This window comes from Thalassophryne amazonica, chromosome 10, assembly GCF_902500255.1.
Source record: "Thalassophryne amazonica chromosome 10, fThaAma1.1, whole genome shotgun sequence".
NCBI classification, from domain to species: domain Eukaryota; kingdom Metazoa; phylum Chordata; class Actinopteri; order Batrachoidiformes; family Batrachoididae; genus Thalassophryne; species Thalassophryne amazonica.
The window spans coordinates 44,018,135-44,040,713 of record NC_047112.1 but is presented as its reverse complement, the minus strand read 5'-3'; the positions used below and the strand labels follow the sequence as shown (position 1 = coordinate 44,040,713).

The 22,579-nt window shown below is 38.0% G+C and overlaps 1 protein-coding gene across 1 annotated transcript in view; it reads left to right on the top strand.

The window, feature by feature from the left end:
• Window positions 1-22,579, top strand: part of adgrl2a (adhesion G protein-coupled receptor L2a) — a 323,047-nt gene that overhangs the window by 52,903 nt on the left and 247,565 nt on the right. The window contains 1 exon segment of the mRNA XM_034179941.1: window positions 3,781-3,965. Within this exon segment, the coding sequence (XP_034035832.1) occupies window positions 3,890-3,965 (76 nt within the window). The 5' untranslated portion in view covers window positions 3,781-3,889.

The following is a 22,579-nucleotide window of genomic DNA, read 5'->3' as shown; positions in this document are numbered from 1 at the left end:
TATAGGACTTTTACAAGAGTGATGAAAGCTTTCCAGATATTCCTGGCCAAACTGCAACAATTTTCTGGAAAATAATTGATTATTAGCCAAAAAAATCAATTATTTGTCTACACTTTGGATATGGCTGTGGCCATCTTTGTAGTTTTGTTTGGCTCCTTTGACCAATTTCAGAGCGCCTTATGATTTTACTGCTTCATTTTACTGCTTCATTTATACCACCTTTCCATTTCAAGTAACAGGTACATTAACATGGACACATGAATTTACAGCATGAGCTCCGTGTCAGGGGGTATTTTTCTTTTCAAACTTTAACAAGCAGCAGTGGCCTTTGTAGCCACCAAACCTTGGGCCCAATCATATACCAAGTGTAAAGCAGTGCAAAGCCCAATGCATGTATCATTGCTAATTTTCACATGACACAGTAGCTATTTTTACACCCTGCACCCATGTACTACAATAACAATACCATTTGTGCTCATGTGGGTGTGTTGGTCTATAAAATGAAGTATGGTTAAGTGCATTACTAGAAAGCTCTTATAGCTTCAAATCAAGTCATATCTGGGAGCATGTGCTAATTCCTCACTTCGCAACATTCACAACACCACAGAACCACCCTGGGTCCTGGATGCCAAGCACCTAGGCAGAGAGATGGTCTACCTGGGCGGTTGCCATCCACTGATCTAAGATACAAACCTTAGACCAAAGGATGGCAACCATCCAAGTAGACCATCTCTCAAAATTATATTCCTGAAATCAGAATCAGAATACTTTATTAGTCCCTTAAAGGGCAATTCATTGTAGACCCCCTGGCCAACCATAAAAACACAAACATAACATTTACATAAGTATATGCTAAATGACAATCACAGAATCAAGGTTAAAAACAAAGACAAAATCCTCAGCCAGTGTTCAGGAGTCTAATCAAAATCCTTGATGAAATGAAATGAAAATCACTATTACTCGTAATAGCGTTACTATTTGGTTGTTTTCAGTTTAAAGACAGTTTCATGTGACAGTTCAGTTACTGCATGCCCTTATAACTCACTGCGCTGTAACACAGAGAGAGACAATGTCTCTCTCTGTTCACTCCTGTAATGTCCTCTGCTCCTGTTAAATTATTTAAGATGAAAGTAGCACGTGGACACGCATACTTTACACTATTCTCCTTTGTTGACTGAGTCATCTTGTCACTTATGTTCCCACAGTGTTTATTTTTAGCCACTCGGTCCCACACGCAGTGAGGTTCTGACCGCTCACTCCTGCAACATTTGCGTTGGGTTCCGCAGGACCTGGCGGGACTCAAACCCAATGCAGCCCTCTACATCGGAGTATAAGTCGCACTGGAGTGTATTGTTGTCATGCACTTTCATCATGGACATTTAGTCTTTTTATTATTATATGGGTTTATTTTGTTTTGTCTTTTGATTTTTTGGAAAGCCTTATATTAGTATTATCATTATTAGTAGTAATGAGTGGATGATTTTTCGGAATCTAAATTGCACTGGAGTATAAGCGTCACAACCTCCCAAGCAACTGGTAGTAAGAAAAAAAAAGACAACATGCCACAAAATGCGGTAATTGTGACTAACATATATACACAGATTTGTGTTTTCGAGAATTACATTAGGATTTATTGTTTTGGAGCTACCATGTTAAAAACTGGATGGGATGATCTCCTTTATGTATCTATTCATCCAATGTGTTACAGAGTACATACAGCCTCAGAGTATGTGTTTTGACTTTTTAAAACACCTGAGTTTTTATATTAGCTTGCTGAAGATGCATAATGTGACCCTTTTAAGCACAGAAAATGGAAATTATCATGGAAATTATCATTGTTACATAAGGAAGAGTGCTGAACATCAGGGGAGATTGCAAAGAGTGGATGTTATCTTGATGGCAGCTCTGCTGTCACCCTGCCCTCAGAAATGGCGAGTGTTCGGCTGCCATTAAGTGATTTTCCTTTCACAGGATTATTGACTTTTTAGGCTTATTTTACTGGTTTGTGTATGTGTTTAGCATTTCATACTTCAATATTTTTCATATTTTAACTCTGTGGACTGTATGGGCTTTTGGCTACAAGTAGGGGTGTGCAGATTTGGTGATCAGAATTGGCTCCCCCAACAATGCATTTTTTTTTTCAATTGATCAATTTCAGTTAAATTAACCATGAGTCACATGGATCAGTGTGCTTTCTATCTCAGTTCACTTCCTAAACGCAGTGAAGTTCTAACAGCCACCTCTGCTTGCTGATGGCTCCTGCTGCATCCCGGCACATTTTTACTCTAATTTGCTTCAAATATGCACCAAGTGTGTTTCTGATGGATGGCACATGTGATCTGCTTGTTATTGGTTAATTAGGTACCAGGTTTCACATTCATTAGTTTTTCTCATCATCTGTTTTCTTCCTGCTACAGGCCCATATTCAGAAGGGAAAAGAGTCAGAAGACCTTCTCCCCCACCCCATTTTAATAAATACTTTAAAGGCATTTTTGCATATAATAATAATAATAACAACAACAATGAAGATGAATGTATTTTTAAGAACTAAAACACAACCACCAGGTTTTTATCAATTTTCAATCAATATCACTCTGAATGTTCTAGTTTCAGGGCAGCACAATGGCTTGGTGGTAGCACTGTTGCCTCACAGCTCAAAGGTTCCAGGTTTTCCTCCAGCCTGGTCTTTTCTACGTGGAATTTGCATGTTTTCCCAGTGTTTGCATGGGTTTCCTCCGGGTAATCCAGCTTCCTCCCCACTTCCAAGGTGAATTGGTCACTTTAAGGCCTTATTCACATGGAAATGGAACATTCCCTATACAATATTTTTCTGTCGTTTTCAAAAAGTGTTCTGTAAACATGGCACCCTTTCAAGAAATATCTCACATGAAAATGCTCAAACTGCCTTAAATGCTGTAGTACATATGCCAGGCCTGTATGTGGCACTGTAATGCTTCCACAAAAAAAAAAATAGTCAACCTAACATGGATCATGCACATAACCGGTGTAAGGAGCTAATCAATGTAGCAGCAGAAGCTACAACTTTACAAAGTGGCACATAGAGTAAATATGAAGTCTTTTCTGACTTGTTGCATCCTTTCAGCTGGATTCATCATCGCAGCCTGCTGAAAACTGTTGTCCACATAAGCCTACCTTGTTTTTGACAACAACATCTGGAAATACTTGAATTCCTTATCATGGAAATTGCTTATGAATAAACACAGCATTTTTAAAGAAGTCCCACTGTTTGTCTGCTCAGGGTGCATTTCTCAGCCTGAGTCAGAGTACTCTATAAGAAAAAATAATTTATTTTAAAAGGTGAAAGTCCTTTCTGCAATTTTATTTAACACCACAGTGCTCCATTTATTCATGATCAGCATTCACCCTACAGCCCTCGTTCAGCTCTCCCACATTCTGCTAAATAAATTCCATGAAGGATCCACCAAGACAAAAAATTGTTAGTTGGCTTGTTGATAATTTAACAAAACAATGTCATTCATTATGAGCGGATGGGTGTAGAGAGGTGTGGCTATGACATCATTGTTTCAAAAAACTTCTATATAGGCTGTTCCGACGAAAACACAAAGCCAGCTTTTTCAGATTTATCCACTCTGGGATCTGTTTTCAAAAAGTAGTCTTTTCGGGCTCTGAAAATGCCGGTGCCGTGTCGATGAAATTCCAGGTGTGAGTCTGAAATCCTCTGTAAAGTAAAGGACAGAACATGCAAGTGAAATTTGTTGCAGCCATGAACTAAACAGCTCTGTCGGTCTGCTCCCACAGGTGGGAGGATCAACAATGAACGACTCTGAAACCAGTTGGCTTGGACGTCTTTAATGAGAACCTGTTAGTCAGAAAAGCACCCTGTCACAGACCATCAGCACCAGGCGCCATGGCATGTTCCCTATGGAAACTACACACCCTGTGCTGGTTCATCATCACGTTAGCCCAAGTACACTCCACAGAAGGTAAGTGCACCAAACAGTCCTCTTTGTTTTCTCTGAGATGAACCCATCTGAGTACTGAATTGTTTCCATGACAGCATTTTGTTGAATGAGCATTGTTTCAGGGATAACTTCTTACATCAAAGGCTCAACGCCTGCCAGTACCAGAAGATTTTTTTTCTCCCCTCATATTTAGGAATACAGCCTGTTCAGTGAAAATGTGACTTAAGCCAAAGCTGCTCCTCTGAGTGCAGGCGATGCTTGTGTAAGTACCGCAGCTCCGAGGACAGTGGGCACAGGCGGATGGGGGATAATCTTGAGTGGTTTCATTAGTTGGTAAATTGTGATTTGTCTGAGATTTTCTGCTTGAAAGCGTCAGTTGTTCCCAGTGGCATCAGTGCTGGATCCATTTGTAAATTCCTTGCTTAAGCGTTCTGTCTCATAACAGGCGCATGTTGCCAGATTTTAAAAATAAAATGCTTAAATGTCTATTAATTAGCGTGCATTTATGTTTCGTGAAATCACCGTCACCTGGAAAGCTTTCACAAGATTTATGCAGCTGAGATAAATCTTATTAACTGTGCTCTGCATGTATTAACCAAAAATAGCTGTTCCTTGATTTATTGATTTTGTTGAAATCAATAATGTAGGAATTGATTCAAATTTAGAAGGCAATGAGTTTTTAATCCATGCTTATTTACACTGCAGTGATTCACCCATACACATAATGTGATTTTGCATGTGTGTCATGCATCATCCTGCTCTTTTTTAATATGACAAATGAACTTGGAGTTGTGTACTGTATGCTCAGTGTTACATGCAGTACAGTGGTATACCTTTTTATTCAGGCAATATGGGTTACATGAACAAAACTGACACAATTTACAGAGCATCCAGGTTTGCTCTGAGCTTTCACAATTATATATAATATAATAAATAATAAATTTATTTAAATAGCACTTTTGACACAAACCAATTCAAAGTGCTTAACATAATAAAACAGTGGTTCAGACCAACAATAAAACTAGTGATAACCTGAAGAACATAAATAACTTTTAATTTCGAATGTCAAACGGGAAACTGTTCCACAGTGTTGGAGCACAGTTTCAAACTTGCTGACTTCTTTTTAACCCAGGGAACACAGAGCAAATTTTCATAATGTGATCACAGGGCACGAGAAGGCACATGAGGTTTAACAAAATGCAGTTATTTATCCATCACTGCTATTTCAACAAAGTCCATTTTAAAGTATTCTTAATATAACAGTACAACTAGATCTGTAACACATGGTCAGTGACACAGTTTTGGTAATTGTGCACCACCTCTGTGCACCACCACAATGCAGCTACAATCAAAAACATCAAGCTGTATTCATAGACTTTTCCACTTTAATTCAAGGGGATTAACAAAAATATCTCATTAAACATTTAGCAATTGCAACCATTCATATACAGAGTTCCTCTCTTTTCAGAGCCCATAAATAACTGGACAAACAATATATATGTGTTATCGTCGCATTCAAAATGATTGTAAATTCAAAACCCAAACCCAAGTTAGGAAGAAAAATGAGGGAAGCCACCAAGACATCCAACTCGGAAGGAGTTGTGTCTTCTGTGGGTGTGGTTGTGGAAATTGTGAAACCTTTACAGGAAACAGGTCAAGTTGAGGCTTAACTCTCCCATGTGCTTTCAGGCAAACTGTGACTGAAATTTCACATTTTCATTATGAGAAACTGCTTATGGGCTTGACTGTAGAACAACAGGCATTGATTATGATTATGAACAATGAAATACATATAGTGTATATCTGGAATAGTACATAAAATATTCTCCCAACAGACATCACTCTGAATTTGAATTAACAGAATAGTTTTGCAGCACTTGAATAACAATCCTTGTAGAGTGCAAGAGGCAGTAGTTTGGGGAGTGTGGAGGTGAGTTTACTGTTGGGCAAAGGGGAATGTGTGAACATCTGCTTTTGCATCATGAACAAATGAAGCACAGCAGGACAATACCTATCACAATAAAAGTTGTAAACAAAAAAATAAAATCGGCGAGTATCCTGCCGGCCATGATGTGACGGGTGCATCCCGAAAGGGCCTCTACAGCATTGTGGATCACGCACTGTGAGTTGATTAAAATCTCATTAGCTACATCCCATTAATAATCAGAATGATTTTGGATCTGAACAGAAAAATCTCAAAAATAAACCTCAATAACAGGATCTGCAGGAAAATATTAGTGGCTGTTAAGTCATCTAGATGTTCGAACAGATTGTGCTCCACAGGTATCGCTTTATTTATTTGCATGGTTATCATTTACAAACTGATTGGTAACACACTGTGATCACTTTTTAAATATGTGTTAGCATTTAAAATGTCTTGAAAGGTGCTTAAGCATCCAAAAAGTTTATATGGATTAATCCATGAGGGGACAAGTTGATACTCTGCCACCAACAGAGATGTTAGAGGGTTTAAAATTCATTGGACATTGTGTCAGACAGAAACAAATACACACTGGTGGCTTAGGAGTGGGTATTGTACATTATAACCAGTAACCAGCATATTTCCTCAGTATCCATGTAGTAACAGTGTTGATAGCCTCAGTAAGCTGTCCATACATGCTAATTTGTGCTAACAACGCTAATAATAAATGACAATATTGAAATCTTACTCAGTGGAAATACAGTAGAACACACTTATTGGATGGGTCATTCATACAATTAGCCACACAGAAAGCCTTATTAACGCAATCAAAAAATTTAAAATCACCCCCTCCCCCAAAGAGTTGTGAAGACATGTGAAGTAGCTATACGAGGTCTATTAGAAAAGTATCCGACCTTATTATTTTTTTTCAAAAACCATATGGATTTGAATCACGTGTGATTGCGTCAGACAAGCTTGAACCCTCGTGCGCATGCGTGAGTTTTTCCACGCCTGTCGGTTGCGTCATTCGCCTGTGAACAGGCTTTGAGTGAGGAGTGGTCCACCCTCTCTGCGGATTTTCATTGTCAGGAATGGCGGAATGATTTGGGCTTTTTTTTCCATCAGAATTTTTCAGAAACTGTTAGAGACTGGCAGCTGGAAACCATTTGAAAAATTTATCTGGCTTTTGGTGAAAATTTTACGGGCTTCACAGAGAATAAGGAGTGTTACTACAGCTTTAAGGACGGCTTTAAGGACGCTCGGCGCGCCGCGCTCCATGCCGCCATCGAGAGCCACAAACCACCGGATCATTTCTAAACGGATGGCTCTGTGGAGCCGGGACCGTCGTGTGCACTTTCTCTGGTTATCACAAGAGCTGGACATCAACCATTTTCCGGCAGATTCACTTTAACAAGAGATTTTGTCATGGAAAGCAGAGCGGAGGCTTCGCGCATCACGACCGATTTGCTGATGGAGCGAGACAAAGGAACACCTCCGTTTGGTCTCACAGGACGGCTTTGAGATGGCGTTCAGACAGCTGTCGGTGGTTTTTCCATCGAGTGATTATCCGAGAAACTGTGGATGTGCCTGGACATGCCAGAACATGTCCCGTGAGGCTTCATCACAGTGTTGCTTTGCGCCATGCGGCACCGCCGCGCGCGTGGAATTCCTCCACATGTCTGTCTCAATGTGCCAAAAAAGTGCTGATGTCCCGTCTTTTCACAATTCCTGTGCTAGTCAGACGACGTCCCGGATAAAACATAGCGTCCAGTTTGGAAATGAACGGCACATTCCACTGTTACAGGAGTTTTGTCATGGAAGGAGAGCGGAGGCTTCGCGTGTCGCGGCGGTGCCGCACGGCGCACAGCAATGCTGTGATGAAGCCTCACAGGACATGTTCTGGCATGTCCAGGCACATCCACAATTTCTCGGATAATCACTCGATGGAAAAACCACCGACAGCTGTCTGAATGCCATCTCAAAGCTGTCCTGTGAGACCAAAATGGAGGTGTTCCTTTGTCTCGCTCCATCAGCAAATCGTTCGTGACGCGCGAAGCCTCCGCTCGGCTTTCCATGACAAAATCTCTTGTTAAAAGTGAATCTGCCAGAAAATGGTTGATGGTCCAGCTCTTGTGATAACCAGAGAAAGTGCACACGATGGTCCCGGCTCCACAGAGCCATCCGTTTAGAAATGATCTGGTGGTTTGTGGCTCTCAATGGCGGCACGGTGCGCGGCGCGTCGAGCATCCTTAAAGCCGTCCTTAAAGCCATCCTTAAAGCTGTAGTAACAGTCCTTATTCTCTGTGAAGCCCGTAAAATTTTCACCGAAAGCCAGATAAATTTTTCAAATGGTTTCCAGGTGCCAGTCTCTAACAGTTTCTGAAAAAATCCTGATGGAAAAAGCCCAAATCATTCCGCCATTTCCTGACAATGAAAATCCGCTGAGGGGGTGGACCACTCCTCACTCAAAGCCTGCTCACAGGTGAATGATGCAACCGACAGGCGTGGAAAAACTCACGCATGCGCACAAGGGTTCAAGCTTGTCTGACGCAATCACACGTGATTCAAATCCATATGGTTTTTGAAAAAAATAATAAGGTCGGATACTTTTCTAATAGACCTCGTAGAGACCAGAAACCTTTGTTTTTTTTGTAGAAGGCTATAAACATGGCTATGTCTGTTGTAAAGTTGGGCTGTTAAACTTTGATGTTTGTGGGGAATAACTAGCTTTTGGGGCACACCTTATGTGGCCATTCAAGAAAAGCAGGTTCTGTCACTTCTGGGTTGGCTTAATTTCTCAGCACTAGAGGTTGGGCTTGATGTGGACTCAGAGGAACAAAGGGGTGGAAGTAAAGAGTACACAATGAGACCATGTGATTTGCATTTCTCCTACTGCTGTTTGAGCAGTGGAAATAGATTTTGATTGGAACCATTCAAGTAAAACTTCCTATTAAAGACTAAATCATCTCAGCAAAGTGCAAGAATGGACACACCTGGGTTTGACTCAGGACAAGAGACAGACATGTTCACGATCACTTCACCATGTTCAGCCCACTCTCATGGTATTAGATCATGATATATCATGAAATGTAGTAGATTTTCATGATGGGGCAGTCGAAACCCTAACCCGAACGCCCCACGGAGAGTCTGCAAAACACACACTCTCATAGCAGTTCGTGTCTATTACATTGTGATACCATCACATCATCTACTATGATTGTGGAATGGCAGCACAATCTAATTAGATCACTTTACGTAATGCCATCACAAACTGCCATGAGACTACGTTTCCACATTTACCTGAAAGGGGTATTAGTAACCACAAAAAGTAAATTTATAGTGTCTGCACATAGTACGTGTTGGCTGCATGATTGCACTCATTCATCTAGATACTGCAAAGTTAATAATCCAATTTGTTTATGATTTGTTTATTATTGTTGAGTACATTTTTTGCTGACCATACCTGTCTTCCAGCAAGCTTCAAATTAACAGGATGTGGGGATGTACCCACAAGTTTGCAGTACCTGCCCAACCACAGGGAGCACTACAAAGTACAGAGCAGAGGATGTGATGGTGGAAAAATTTGAGAGAAACTCTGCTTCCCTTTCATCTTTTCTGCAGTTACCCCAGATTTGAATGATGTCTCTGCACCCAGTGACAAGTACTTGTCAAAATAGTTGGCAGAGGTAGTGCTTTTATCCAGTCATACTCAGCCAAGGATCGGCCATCGATAATGATTTTAACGCTTCTGATATATGCAAAGGATGCACAGTATATGACGATAGACTGTGTTGGACATATTTGCCATGTGTGTAGCTTGGACGGACTTCTTAATGACAGGTGATTTTGGATCTGCCCAAGACTGAATAGAGAGAATTGGCTGTTTCTGAGACATAGAATATTGGGGTTTGTACAAATTGGGAGCAAAAGAGGCTGTAAAATCCCATTTATTTGTGTTGTCATTCACCTTTTCCTCTCCTGCACCCTCCTGTTTTCCCCATTTCAGCCACAGAGCTCAGCCCAGAAACAGTTCATTACAAACAATATCCCCAAGTAAACATGCTTCATTAAACTGCGTCTCCCCTTAATATCTTTTTAATGTATTTTTATAATTGAATTAAATGAGATAGTGGCATGCTGTAAATAGTTTAAAGTTTATTTTTTCCTCTGCTTTTTTCATTTGTTTGTTCATTTGAAGGCAGGATTCCACACAACCAAGTTAGTTTGTGTTTGACATCAGTAAATGTCTCATTTGACTGTCTTTACTCAAGTCATATCAATAAGAAAATACAGTGGATCCAACAAGTATTCACAGCACTTCACTTTTTCAACATTAAATTTTACAGCCTTATTCCAAAATGGATTAAATGATGATGAATGATGATGAATATTTTTTGTCCTCAAAATTCTACACACAAAACCCCATAATGACAATGTGGAAAAAGTAAAACAACAACAACAAAAAAAAAAACAAACTAAAAACTAAGAAATCACACCTGTCTACATATAAGGTCCCACAGTTGACAGTGCATGTCAGAGCACAAACCAAGCATGACATCAAAGAAATTGTCTGTAGACCTCTGAGACAGGCACAAATTGTCTTGAGGCACAAATCAGGGGAAGGGTACAGAAACATTTCTGCTGCTTTGAAGGTCCCAATGACCACAGTGGCCTCCATCATTCACAAATGGAAGAAGTTCGCATGCACCAGGACTCTTTCTAGAGCTGGCCACCCATCTCAACTGAGCAATCGTGGGAGAAGAGCCTGAGTCAGGGAGGTGACCAAGAGCCTGATGGTCAGTCTGCCAGAGCTCCAGCATTCCTCTGCAGAGAGAGGAGAAGCTTCCAGAAGGACAAACATCTCTGCAGCAATCCACCAATCAGGTCTGTATGGTAGAGTGGCCAGACATAACTACTCCTTAGTAAAAGGCACATGGCAGCCCACCTGGAGTTTGCCAAAAAGACACCTGAAGGACTCTCAGAGCATGAGAAACCAAATTCTCTGGTCTAATGAGAAACAACATTGAACTCTATGGGGTAAATGCCAGCCTCATGTTTGGAGGAAACCAGGCACCATCCCTACAGTGAAGCATGGTGGTGGCAGCATCATGCTGTGGGATGTTTTTCAGTGGTAGGAACTGGGAGACTAGTCAGGATTTGGTGAAAGATGAATGCAGCATGTACAGAGACATCCTGGATGAAAACCTGCTCCAGAAGCGTTCTTGACCTCAGACTGGAGACAGTTTCATCCCTTCAACAGGACAATGACTCCTAAGGCACACAGCCCAAAAGATATCAAAGAAGGGGCTTCAGGAAAAATCTATGAATGTCCTTGAGTGGCCCAGCCAGAGCCCAGACCTGAATGTGATTGAACATCTCTTGAAAGATCTGAATGATGCTCCCCATCCAACCATGATGGATCTTGAGAGGTGTTGCAAAGAGGAATGAGCAAACAACTCAAAGATAGGTGGCCACCAACCTTCTGGCATCATATACAAGAAGTCTTGAGGCTGTAATCGCTGCTATAGGTGCCGTCACGAAGTATTGATAAATGGTGTGAATACTTATGTATGTGTGAGTTTATTTCGTTTTTTTTTTTTTTTTATTTTAAGAGGTTAACAAGTCACATTCTGTCCTATTTTTAGGCTCTAAATCATACAATCCATTTTATTTTTGAGGGGGGCGGGGGTGACAGCCATTCAGAGTAGAGTGGCCCTGTGGACGTCAGTGGCTGGTCTCTCTGCGTTCCAAAACCACTTTGTTTATGGGTACATATTACATGCTTCTCATATATTGTGTAAAAGCTAGAGAGAAATAAACACTTCTGAAACTGAAAATGCTGTAACACCTCTGGGGTGATTTACAGACATTTCGCAGACATTAGGCATTGTGACATCACTGGCTGGTCTAGCTAGCTGCTACTCTGTTTTGTTTGTGTATAAATCTAATTCTTTCTCATATATTATGTAAAGCTACTGACAAATAAACTTATAAAACTAAAAATGCTGTTTATGTAACCTGATAACACCTTTGGAGTTATTTACAAGACATCTCACGGATGTCAGCGTGCACACTACCTTCCGCTAACTCAAAGCGAACTTCCGCTCTTGTCAAAAGCTCATGTATGTGCACATGCATGCCCTCCTGCACATGCTCTAAAAATGTAAATAAAATATTGTTTATGATTGATTGAAGGATTAAGTTTATTGTGAAACATCAATTTAAACATACAGAGGTGAATGTATCAATGATACATGGATAACATGTTAAAGCATAAAGCTTATTTCCATTTTGGTCCTTCTGAAATTATCACGTGACAAAATAGAAGGGCTTGATTGAACATGTACAAATTGTACATAAGACAGTAGGATCTGAATAATTCATGTAAATAACAATAAATGTATAATTAATTACCATTAAACAACTGCAAATTCTAAAGAGGACAATGCTCATACAGCTCATACAAGGATGTTTTACCATGCATTATATTTAAAGAGTTGTTAGAAGGTAACATCTGAACAATAAAATGTAATTAGAAATGAAAAACAGACATTTAAAACAGGAAAATAAAGATTTTTAAACAGATTAAATGGATCATACGGGTAAGATTCAACATCAGTACAGTCATTTCACTGCATGCCCATGAACACGAGGCTACTCATTTTCTTTAGGCTGCGCTGATTTTGCTCTGGAGGGGTCATCTCATTAGATTCAGCAACTATCACTTGTTGATTTTTATACAGGTGTCTAACTGAATGCACTATTTAACACAGTTCCTTATGTACCAAAAATGGGGTACAGGTGGCATTGAACCTGTGACCTTCTGTTTGGGAGGTAAGGTCGCTAACCGCTTTTTCCACCATGCTCCCCTTATGACAGGTTGTTAGTTGATGTAGCAGAGAAAAATGGGTCTATTCTACAGAGCATCATTCTTTCCTGTTTAATCTGGAATAGCAAATCAGGGTTTTGAAGCATCATAGTAATTCTGGATCCATCTTTGTCAACCTTGAACAAACTTGGGATACATTGTAGTTACGACCATCATCAACACCAATTTTGAAATCAGGGTCAGATTTTTAAACTGTTCAAAAATTTCATACTGATTGGCAAAATCGGCATCATTATGCAGTCACTTCTGGATGTTTATAATCTTAACGGCTTCAATCTTGTTTGAATGCCTTTAAACAGGGTATTCCCAGTGAGGACAGCTTGAAATGTGTTTGGTCATACTCCATTGGGGTAAAATGTGAAGCCGTTGCAGAGTTTGCTGTTGTTTTGTTCAAAGTTGAATGTCTCGATCATATCTGGCCGAGGGCACAGGTCCTTAACTTTTGTTTATGGATGAGTTGCCAGGTCTGCACATTATGAGCCAGCCAGTTAGAAGGCAAGCCAGATAAAGCCAGATCAACCCGTTGTTGCATTTTTTTTGTTTTATTTTTTTTGGGGGGGGGGACCACTGGCAACCGTAGTAGAACGGTGCCTGTGGAATAAGAGTGTTTTAAGCCTTGATTTTTTTTTTTTTTTTAACTGACAATAAAATTTCACTGTGTAATCTCCTATGTCAATATGATATAATGGTAAATATCACTGGTAATCTTTTGCTGCTACTACTAACAAATAATGAATACTGTGATAGAGCTTTTGTGTTCTTTATGGTTCTTCATGCATGAAGCCCACAATGAAGTCTCAAAGTTTCTTGAGAGGTGCTCTATAAATACTGCTTATACTTTTTACTGTACGTGTTTGTTTATTTCAACCTTCGGGCTTATTTATTCATAATGCCGCTTTGTGACCTTTTGCCCATGAAATGTACAATATAAGCTGTACTCATCCAACAGCAACCACATTTAATGAGCGAAGAAGACTGAAATATGAAGGTGGAATTACATTATACATTATCATAACCTCATGCCCTATGCTACTGCACAACACTGCAACACATGGATCTTTTCCAACTTAAACCTACCTAGTTCACTTCAGAGACAGATTTCCCCATAACATAAAATTTGTTCATTTCATATGTTTTCTTGTGTGACAGTCATAGAAACACTTTTTTAAAGTTAATAATTACAAAAATAATACAAAAATAGATTTGGAGTTCATCCATTTCTCACAGCACTGTTTGGTTTTAATGAGGTCTCTCACATCAGCCTTTCTCTGCTGAAATTTAATGTACTTTGTACACATTTGTGGACTTACACTGGAAATTCTTTCCTGTGATAAAACATGCATTGTTTTTTGGAACCTTTCCTTCATCAGACAGCAAACATAATTCTAGAATTCTTCTGTTTCTTTGTTCTTCCACCATCTGTCTATGCCAGTGGTTTTCAAACTGTGAGGTGCCCCCTGGGGGCACCAGAGCTCTTCAGGGAGCGCAAGGGATGGTATCATGAACCATTTCTTTTGGAGAATCATTAAGAAATGTTTCGATCCACCGACATCAATAGCCTTTTTGCTTAATAAGTTCCTTATCGGTCCTTCAGAGCAGCTGTTGTTTTTGAGGGTGATTTATCGGGAAAATGATAATTTTTTTATGTTGATTACAGACACTGCAGAGGGCCTGTAATCAACCGCTTCTGTAATAGCTCCGCTTTGAATCTTGAAACAACAAAGCAGTGCTCAGATCCGCTGCTTCGTTGGTTCATTGCTTCGCTGCTTTTCAGAAGCGGCAAGTCTACTTCTTAACCTCTCTCAAAGCCATTTAAAAATGTCAATCATGAGTTACTTTTGTGCAGATTAAAGTTACTACCTGGGACTCTTGTCTTGTTGCAGGTAAGAAGCGAGAATCGTCCTCTATTCCGTTCACACAACTCCAAACTCTGCTCCGCTCTCTGCCGAGACGGAGTCCGGTCAGAATTAATACTTTCAAAGCGAATCACCATTTAAATCAAGTGACACCTCTTTCCAAACGTTGTAACACACAACAGACAAAAATGTTTTTTTTTTCCCCCTCCCAAATGAGGCATCCTGCGTTCTTTATAAATTGTATTGATGTTGACTTGCAGAACAGCTGGCAGCAAGAGCTCAGCTCAGAGGTATGGAGTGACATTCATGCCATTAATGTCTGAAAGGAAATGCTTTTGAGAAAAACTACAGATTTTGTTTATTTTTATTTATGTCCGGAGATGAAGGATCCAGTGACCAATTTCATATTTATTTACTTTAAGACTCAATAAAATGTTATTGACATAGAAAACCTGTAAAGCATGCTTTTAGTACACAGAAAATTCACAGGAGCTATTGATAAGGGAATCGATAAGGAATCGGATCGATAAGCGGAATTGATAATGGCATCAAGCTTGATAAATATTTTCAATACCCATCCCTTTTATTTATGTTGAAATGTGTTAGTTATGCCAAAGATGTTTAAAAACACATAGATATGTTTAAATTTTTAACAAAAATTATGTTTAAAATAAATGAGAAAACATAAAAATAGAAGAATAGAAAGTTCTTTAAAAACATGTTTAAAATGTTTACAAAACCTGTAAAATATGTAAATGCATGGACATTTCCTTAAAAAACACACAGATACTTTTAAAATGTGTTTAAGATGTGTAAAGGAATAAAAAGAAATACACAAAGATGTTGAAATTGTGTTTTCATACTCTCTGGAGGTTGTTTTCAAACAGCACCATTTTGGGATGTGGAAATTGACAGATTTATGTGGATGAAAGATAACAGATAATGAGTCATGTTCCTCTGAAAATGGAGCAGTGTGGAATAGGATTCAGAAGGATGTTTTTTTTTTTTTTTTTGTTTTTTTGATATCCCATGAGTCCATCGGAAAGTTATGTACATGGTCAAAACTTTGAGCAGACATCAGACAGAGAGCTTCCCTGGTGGTTACGGTTACATGATTGTTTACCGTTTTGTCCTGTATATGTTTGTAGCTTACTAGTGGACTTCAGGTAGATGTTAGTTTTATCCATGCACTAGCAAAGTATTGGCCGTCGGATGGTGAAGAAAGAGTGTACCAATCATGAGTCACTGACACGGGAAAGTGTGCAGCAGTATACTGAGACAACTTATTAGCTTCCAAAAGAAAACTTTCACAGAATTTTGAAGTAACAGCTATAACAGACACACTGAGCCCTTATTTAAGAAGATTAAACTTCATCTTTTTTAAGTCCTAATAATTATGAAATGACTGACTTTGTAGTGTAATGATTATGTTATGAAGTCGTTAACAAAAGTTATCTATATATCATAACACCAGGTGGCAGTAAAAGGCAGTTTCAGCGCCTAGTGTATACTGAAGTATGATGGTAATGGCAGATTACAATAAATTATGAGAACGTACAAAATTCAAGGCAAAACTGGAAAGAAAGTGTAATAAAAACATGCTAACATTTGTTTGCAATAATTAAGAAGCAATGTTTTTTTTTTTAATATTTATTTCATTCATTTAAAAGAAAAACAGAAAAGCAAAAAACAAAAGCACCACAATACCAGAATGAAAAGGAGCAGAAAGAAGAACAAGTCTTATGATTTCTGCCCCTTTTAACAATACAATCTTTCAATATACAGCATCATAGTCAACATTATTTAACAGATTGCATTTCTTTAACTTGTCACATACCACTGACCCATTTCATAATTATGACCATTAATTAATAGATTACATCACTGACAGGTTACATTTAAACTTAAGACACTCCAAACATTATTAACAGTTTACTTTTTTTTTTTTGACTTTCTTGCAGCTGACTTTCTTTCCACTGACTTACTTCATAGTTTCATACTTACTTAATACATCTAATTTAATATGTTTTTTAAATAATTTAAGCGACCTTAATTCTTTAATTTCTTTATTAAGATTGTTCCATAATTTGACACCATTTACTGCAATACTCCTTTCCTTTACTTTGGTTCTAAATCTTGGTTTTTTAAAGACTTCTATTCCTTTCAATTTATAACTACTTACTCTTTTTTCAAACATATTTTGAATGTTTGTTGGTAAAGTATTTATATTAACTTGGTACATCGTTTGTAATATTTCCAAATCGACTAAATCATGAAATTTAAGTACCCTATACTTAATAAACAATGGATTAGATGGATCTCTAAAACCACTGTTACTAATCACTTTTAAAGCTCTTTTCTGCAAAATAAATAAAGGTTGTATATAGGTTGTATATGTTGATCCCCAGATTTCTACACAGTAATCAATGAATTGTACAATGTTAATAAACCATAACTATTTAATGAATATTTTACTTTATGCAAAACAGCAATGGCTTTCGCTATTTTTCCTTTTATGTAATTTATGTGTGACTTCCATGTAAGATCTTCATCAATCATGACTCCTAAAAATTTCATTTCTTTTACCCTTTGTATATCCATTCCATCTATTTGTAATGACACATTCTATCATTAAACAATATGAAATTTGTCTTATTAATATTTAGTGACAATCTGTTTATATCAAACCAATGTTTAACTTTTTCCAACTCTGTATTTATCACTTGTGCTACTTCCTGTATATCTGATCCAGAGTAAAACAGCGTTGTATCATCAGCAAATAAAATGCTGCCAAGCACATTGGATAAATTCACAAAATCATTGATATACAAAATAAACAGTTTGGGTCCAAGTACCGATCCTTGTGGTACTCCATAAATAATGTTACACAATTCTGATTTGGTATTATTTATCTGAACAAACTGTTTTCTATTTTCTAAGTAGCTTTTTACCCACTGATGTGCAACACCTCTTATTCCATATTGTTGTAACTTGTGGAGCAATCTTGAGTGGTCTATAACATCAAAAGCCTTTTTCAGGTCAATAAAAATACTTACAAAATAATCCTTATTATCTATTGTTGTTGATATTTTCTCTATTAGTTCCATAATTGCCATAGCTGTCGAATGTTTTGTTCTGAATCCATACTGAGCATTATTTAAAATATGATGTTTCTCAATAAATTTATCCAATCTTGTTACAAAAACTTTTTCCATAATTTTAGAAAACTGTGGAAGCAATGATACTGGCCTGTAATTAGAAAAATTATGTTTGTCTCCATTTTTATATAATGGGACTACCTTAGCAATTTTCATTTCATCTGGAAAAACCCCAGTTGACAGAGACAGATTACAAATATAAGTAAATGGTTCAATAACAATTTCTATTATACTTTTTACAGTCATCATGTCTAAATCTTCATGGTCAGTTGATCTTTTGCTTACACAGTTTTTTACAATATTTCTTATTTCATCTTTTTCCACATTGTCCAGGAAAATACTATTGACCGTATTCACCAATGTACATAATTTATCTTCTATTATTGGTTTATTTCCCACCAGACTTGACCCTACATTTGAAAAATAATCATTAAACCCATTTGCAACTTCTTTTATATCATATATCTCTTTATTTTCCTTAACAAAGTAATTTGGAATAGTTTCTTTCGTTCCATCACTATCAATCACACTTTTTATAATTCCCCATGTTACCCTCATATTATCTTTACTCTTATTTAGTTTTTCACTGTAATAATCTTTTTTTTTGTTTCCTAATTATTGTTAATAGTTTATTTTTATATTTTTTTGTATTTATGTTCTGATTCCTTTGTTTGCAATTTTAAAAAGCACCTGTATAAATAGTTTTTCTTTGCACAAGCATTTTTTATTCCCTTTGTCAGCCATGGTTTATTTACTCTTTTCTTACTCATTTCAATTAATTTACAATTTTTATTGTATGATTTCATCAATATTTTCATAAATGAGTTATATGCTACATCAACATCACTGACATAAACTTCTTCCCAGTTTTGATTTTTAAGGTCATATTTTAATGCCTCTAAGGCTTTTACTGACTTATCTCTTTTAAAGTTTATATCAGTTTTTTTGTTGTACCTATTTTTATATTTAAATATTGAAAAAATTGGTAAATGGTCGCTAATATCTGTCATGAAGATCCCATTCTTGATAATTTCATCTATTCTGTTTGTAAATATATTATCAATTACCGTTGCACTTTGCGATGTAATTCTGGTTGGTTTTGTTATCAAGGGGAATAACCCCAAACTATACATTGAATTCAAAAAATCACTTAATCTTTGGCAGCTGGAGCTTTCTATGTTAATATTAAAGTCCCCACACATAAAAAGCGTTTTGTTTTTAATTTGATGGAATAATTCAATTACTTTATCTGTAAATTTCACAACACAAGAATCTGGTGCTCTGTATACACTGTTGTGTGGGCCGCTGAAGAGGAGGTACTGCTGGCCCACCACCACAAGAGGGCGCCCTGCCTGGAGTGCGGGCTCCAGGCACCAGAGGGCGCTGCCGCCTTACGGGAGCAGCCAGGGTGACAGCTGCCTCCCATCACTGGACACAGCTGTTTCACTCAACACAGAGGTATATCAGCAGAACGGCATCTCCACCTCAGTGCCGAGATATCGCCTTGAGACTAAGGTAACCTTCTCTGCAAGCATATATTGAAGACTCTGATAAACCTTGTTAAACCTTTTCAGGACAGCTGACTACAGAAAGCTACTTGCTTGGATAAGTACTCACCTTCCTGCGTCATTGTGACAAGAGGTGGAGGCGGCTTCTCCCCTCTCCGTCTACTGGGTGCTGTCGCATCCATACCTGTGTGTTTGTGCTCTTTCCCGCCAGCAGTACCGGATCCGACGAGCGGAGGCAGTGGCCACCTGGGAATTCGGGACTTGGCGGTTCCAGTACTTCTGGGGTTCGGTGGCAGAGGAGATCTGGGTGGTTCCGGTTCGACTAGGACGGACGTCTCCTACCTTCGAGCCTGCCCACACGACACCAGCAGATTTCGGCTTAAAACTCCAAATTATTAATTGTTGTATTGGTTGTGCTCTTTTCACAACAGTAAAACTTGTTATTCACCTTTCTCCATTGTCCGTTCATTGCGCCCCCTGTTGTGGGTCCGTGTACCGACACTTTCACAACATACACAACTGATTAAAATATTCTTAGATGTTTCATGTACAAGTTCCACTGTTACAATTTCTATGACATCATTCATAATTGTCATTTCTTCAACAATTGTACACATCAGATCTGTTTTTGTATACAGAGCAATACCACCGCCTTTTTTATCTCTTCTGTTTACAAAATACAGCTCATATCCCTCCATTTGAACTTCATCCATGAGATCATCTTTAAGCCAAGATTCAGTGATTGCAACAATACTAAATCTATTTTTAAACTGATTTAAATAATCTTTTATTTGTGACATTTTACAATACAAGCTTCGACTGTTTATATGTATGAGTGACAGGGTATCTTCTGCAATTTTTTCACTATTCAGCTGTTCTACTGTATAATACTCACAACCAATCGTTTTTAAGTCAAATATACTTTCATCAATATTAGTGTCTATGTCATATATTTTATCCTCTGTTTCCATGTTTGATCTGATTTTTTGTTGGTCCAATTACCAACAGATGTTATATTTGATTGTCTATTCAGGTCTGTATTTCGTAAGGTCCTCCATGTTTTTGATTTGTATACCGTTTGTTCCTTCTTTCACTCTAATCCACACCCTACAATTCCAGACCCATGTAGCAACAATATGTTTCTGTTTTCTTAGTAGTCTTGCTTTCACAAAGTGATGCTGTTTTTATGCATTTCGTTTGGGGGGGGTTGCCCGACAGCTGTTTCCGACGTCAAACGTGGCCCATAGCGCCTGAACCATAATAGGTGGCACAAATGTGATTGCAGATTTGGAATCTCTGGATGTTTTTGCCCTAGAAAACATCTTCAGATCATTTTCAGTGACCTACCTTGCTGAAATACGAAAGAAAAAAAAAAGCTCAGTGACATTCAATGCATTGAATCTCAAGCACGGAAGCTTCATACTCGCTAGGCGAAAACGGCATCTGGCGGAAATTTGCGGTATATCACACATCGGCCATTCTAATTAACCACAAAATGTGGGCAATTTAGGGGATTTGTGAAAGTGACATCATGTGCGTCTGTAAATACAGAAGATATGGGAATATCAAGAGCGTAGAGATGATGTGTGAAGGTAGCAGATCCAGAGAACATTAAGGACTAAAATGGAGCCTCCATGCTTAGTATAGAGATTATCTGTTCATCTTGTGTTTGCCTCTGAAAGCACTGTGCACCCACATTCAGTAGTTGTCCACTCATGCCATCAGAGCTTCTAATCCACCAGAAACCGATTGATTAGGCAATTTTTGGCACCGAGCAAATTACTTCAATCCATTACTAATCAGTTTACTCAGTCCGTCACAGTGTGACACCTTAAATATCACTTATTACACTGAGTATTTTAGTATGTATGTCATTACTTTAGAATTCAACCACATGTAAATTATTCTTTTTGACTCTGTATGTCACATTAAAACTATGAAAAATTCTAAGAGCGCACCTAAATATAAGCCGCACCTACCAATTTTAAAAAGAAAAAAGAAATTGTACATAAATAGGTTGCCGTGGGTCTCCACGTTGTACCATGAGATATTTACACAGAAAGATGTTAGACAGAAAGATTTTTTTTAACTTTGAATTAAATACGTACCGTAAATGTTTTTTTCCCCTGAAGTGTTATACGTAAATATTGACACGCATGACAACCAGCGCATGAATGGTGTCTCTGCTCCATATAGAGAACTGAGTAATTTAAATTTTTTCTTGAGATTTCATCGCATGAAGCCAGGATCAGATAGAGTCTGTGGTAAATGAGACGTTAATGAGGCGTTGTGACTTTTTTGACTTTTTGCACCAAGACAGAGAAGCGGTAGGGAAGGGTGGGGGGAGAAGGCTCTGCTCCAGTGATGGCGCAACTCTGGTGCAAAATTCCGGGGAGGGACTTTAATTTCTTCACTAAAACGAACAGTTAAGACCTTATATTTACACTCTGTGTGAATTTACACCACATGAGGAGCGCAGCTTTCAGGAAATCAATTGACAGCATCAATTGATGTATTTGGACTAATGAAAAAGCCTGTAAAAATCCATAAATTAGCTGTATCATTGTTAATGCAGCAGTGTTCAAAGCCTGTGAAAAAAGTAGAGGCTTATAGTCCGGAAATTACGGTACATATTTTTACATTTTTTTATTTTGACATGGCCTTTTACTGGGCAACAACTCGTTCTCAATTTAGGATTTCATAAAGTACAGAATACGGAATATCATGTAATAATTATCAAACCTGTTTCGAACCATAGTATATTTTGTCCCATAAAATGAATTTTGAAAATGTGTACACTTTCTAGTGTTAATGACAAGTTTGCAAATTGCTGAAGGTGACAAACGATAAATGCACCAGTATTAATGTTCCATATAATACATCAACTAACACTGATATTTTTCCAGGAAATTTAATTTGAAGTACAGCACATACAGAAGGCGTGACACATACAGTAGTGTAACTATACATTGTCAGCCCCAGCTGGTAACATAGTGCCTAGTTCTTGTTGTTGTTGTTGTTATTATTATTATTATTATTATTATTATTATTATTATTATGATTTATGATTACCCCCTCGCTTTTTTAAGGAGGTTTGGGACACCATTGGCTCTTTTGTCAGAGAAATTATTAACAGTAGTCTATCTTGTGCAATTGTGCCTTCCTTTTGTAAAAAAGCTATTGTGGAGCCACTGATCAAAAAACTGGTTTTGGATCCCATGGCTTTTTCAAATTATCGACCTATCGATAATATATATATATATACCTATATACCTATCTCTAAGTTACCGCTTGTGTCGAAAA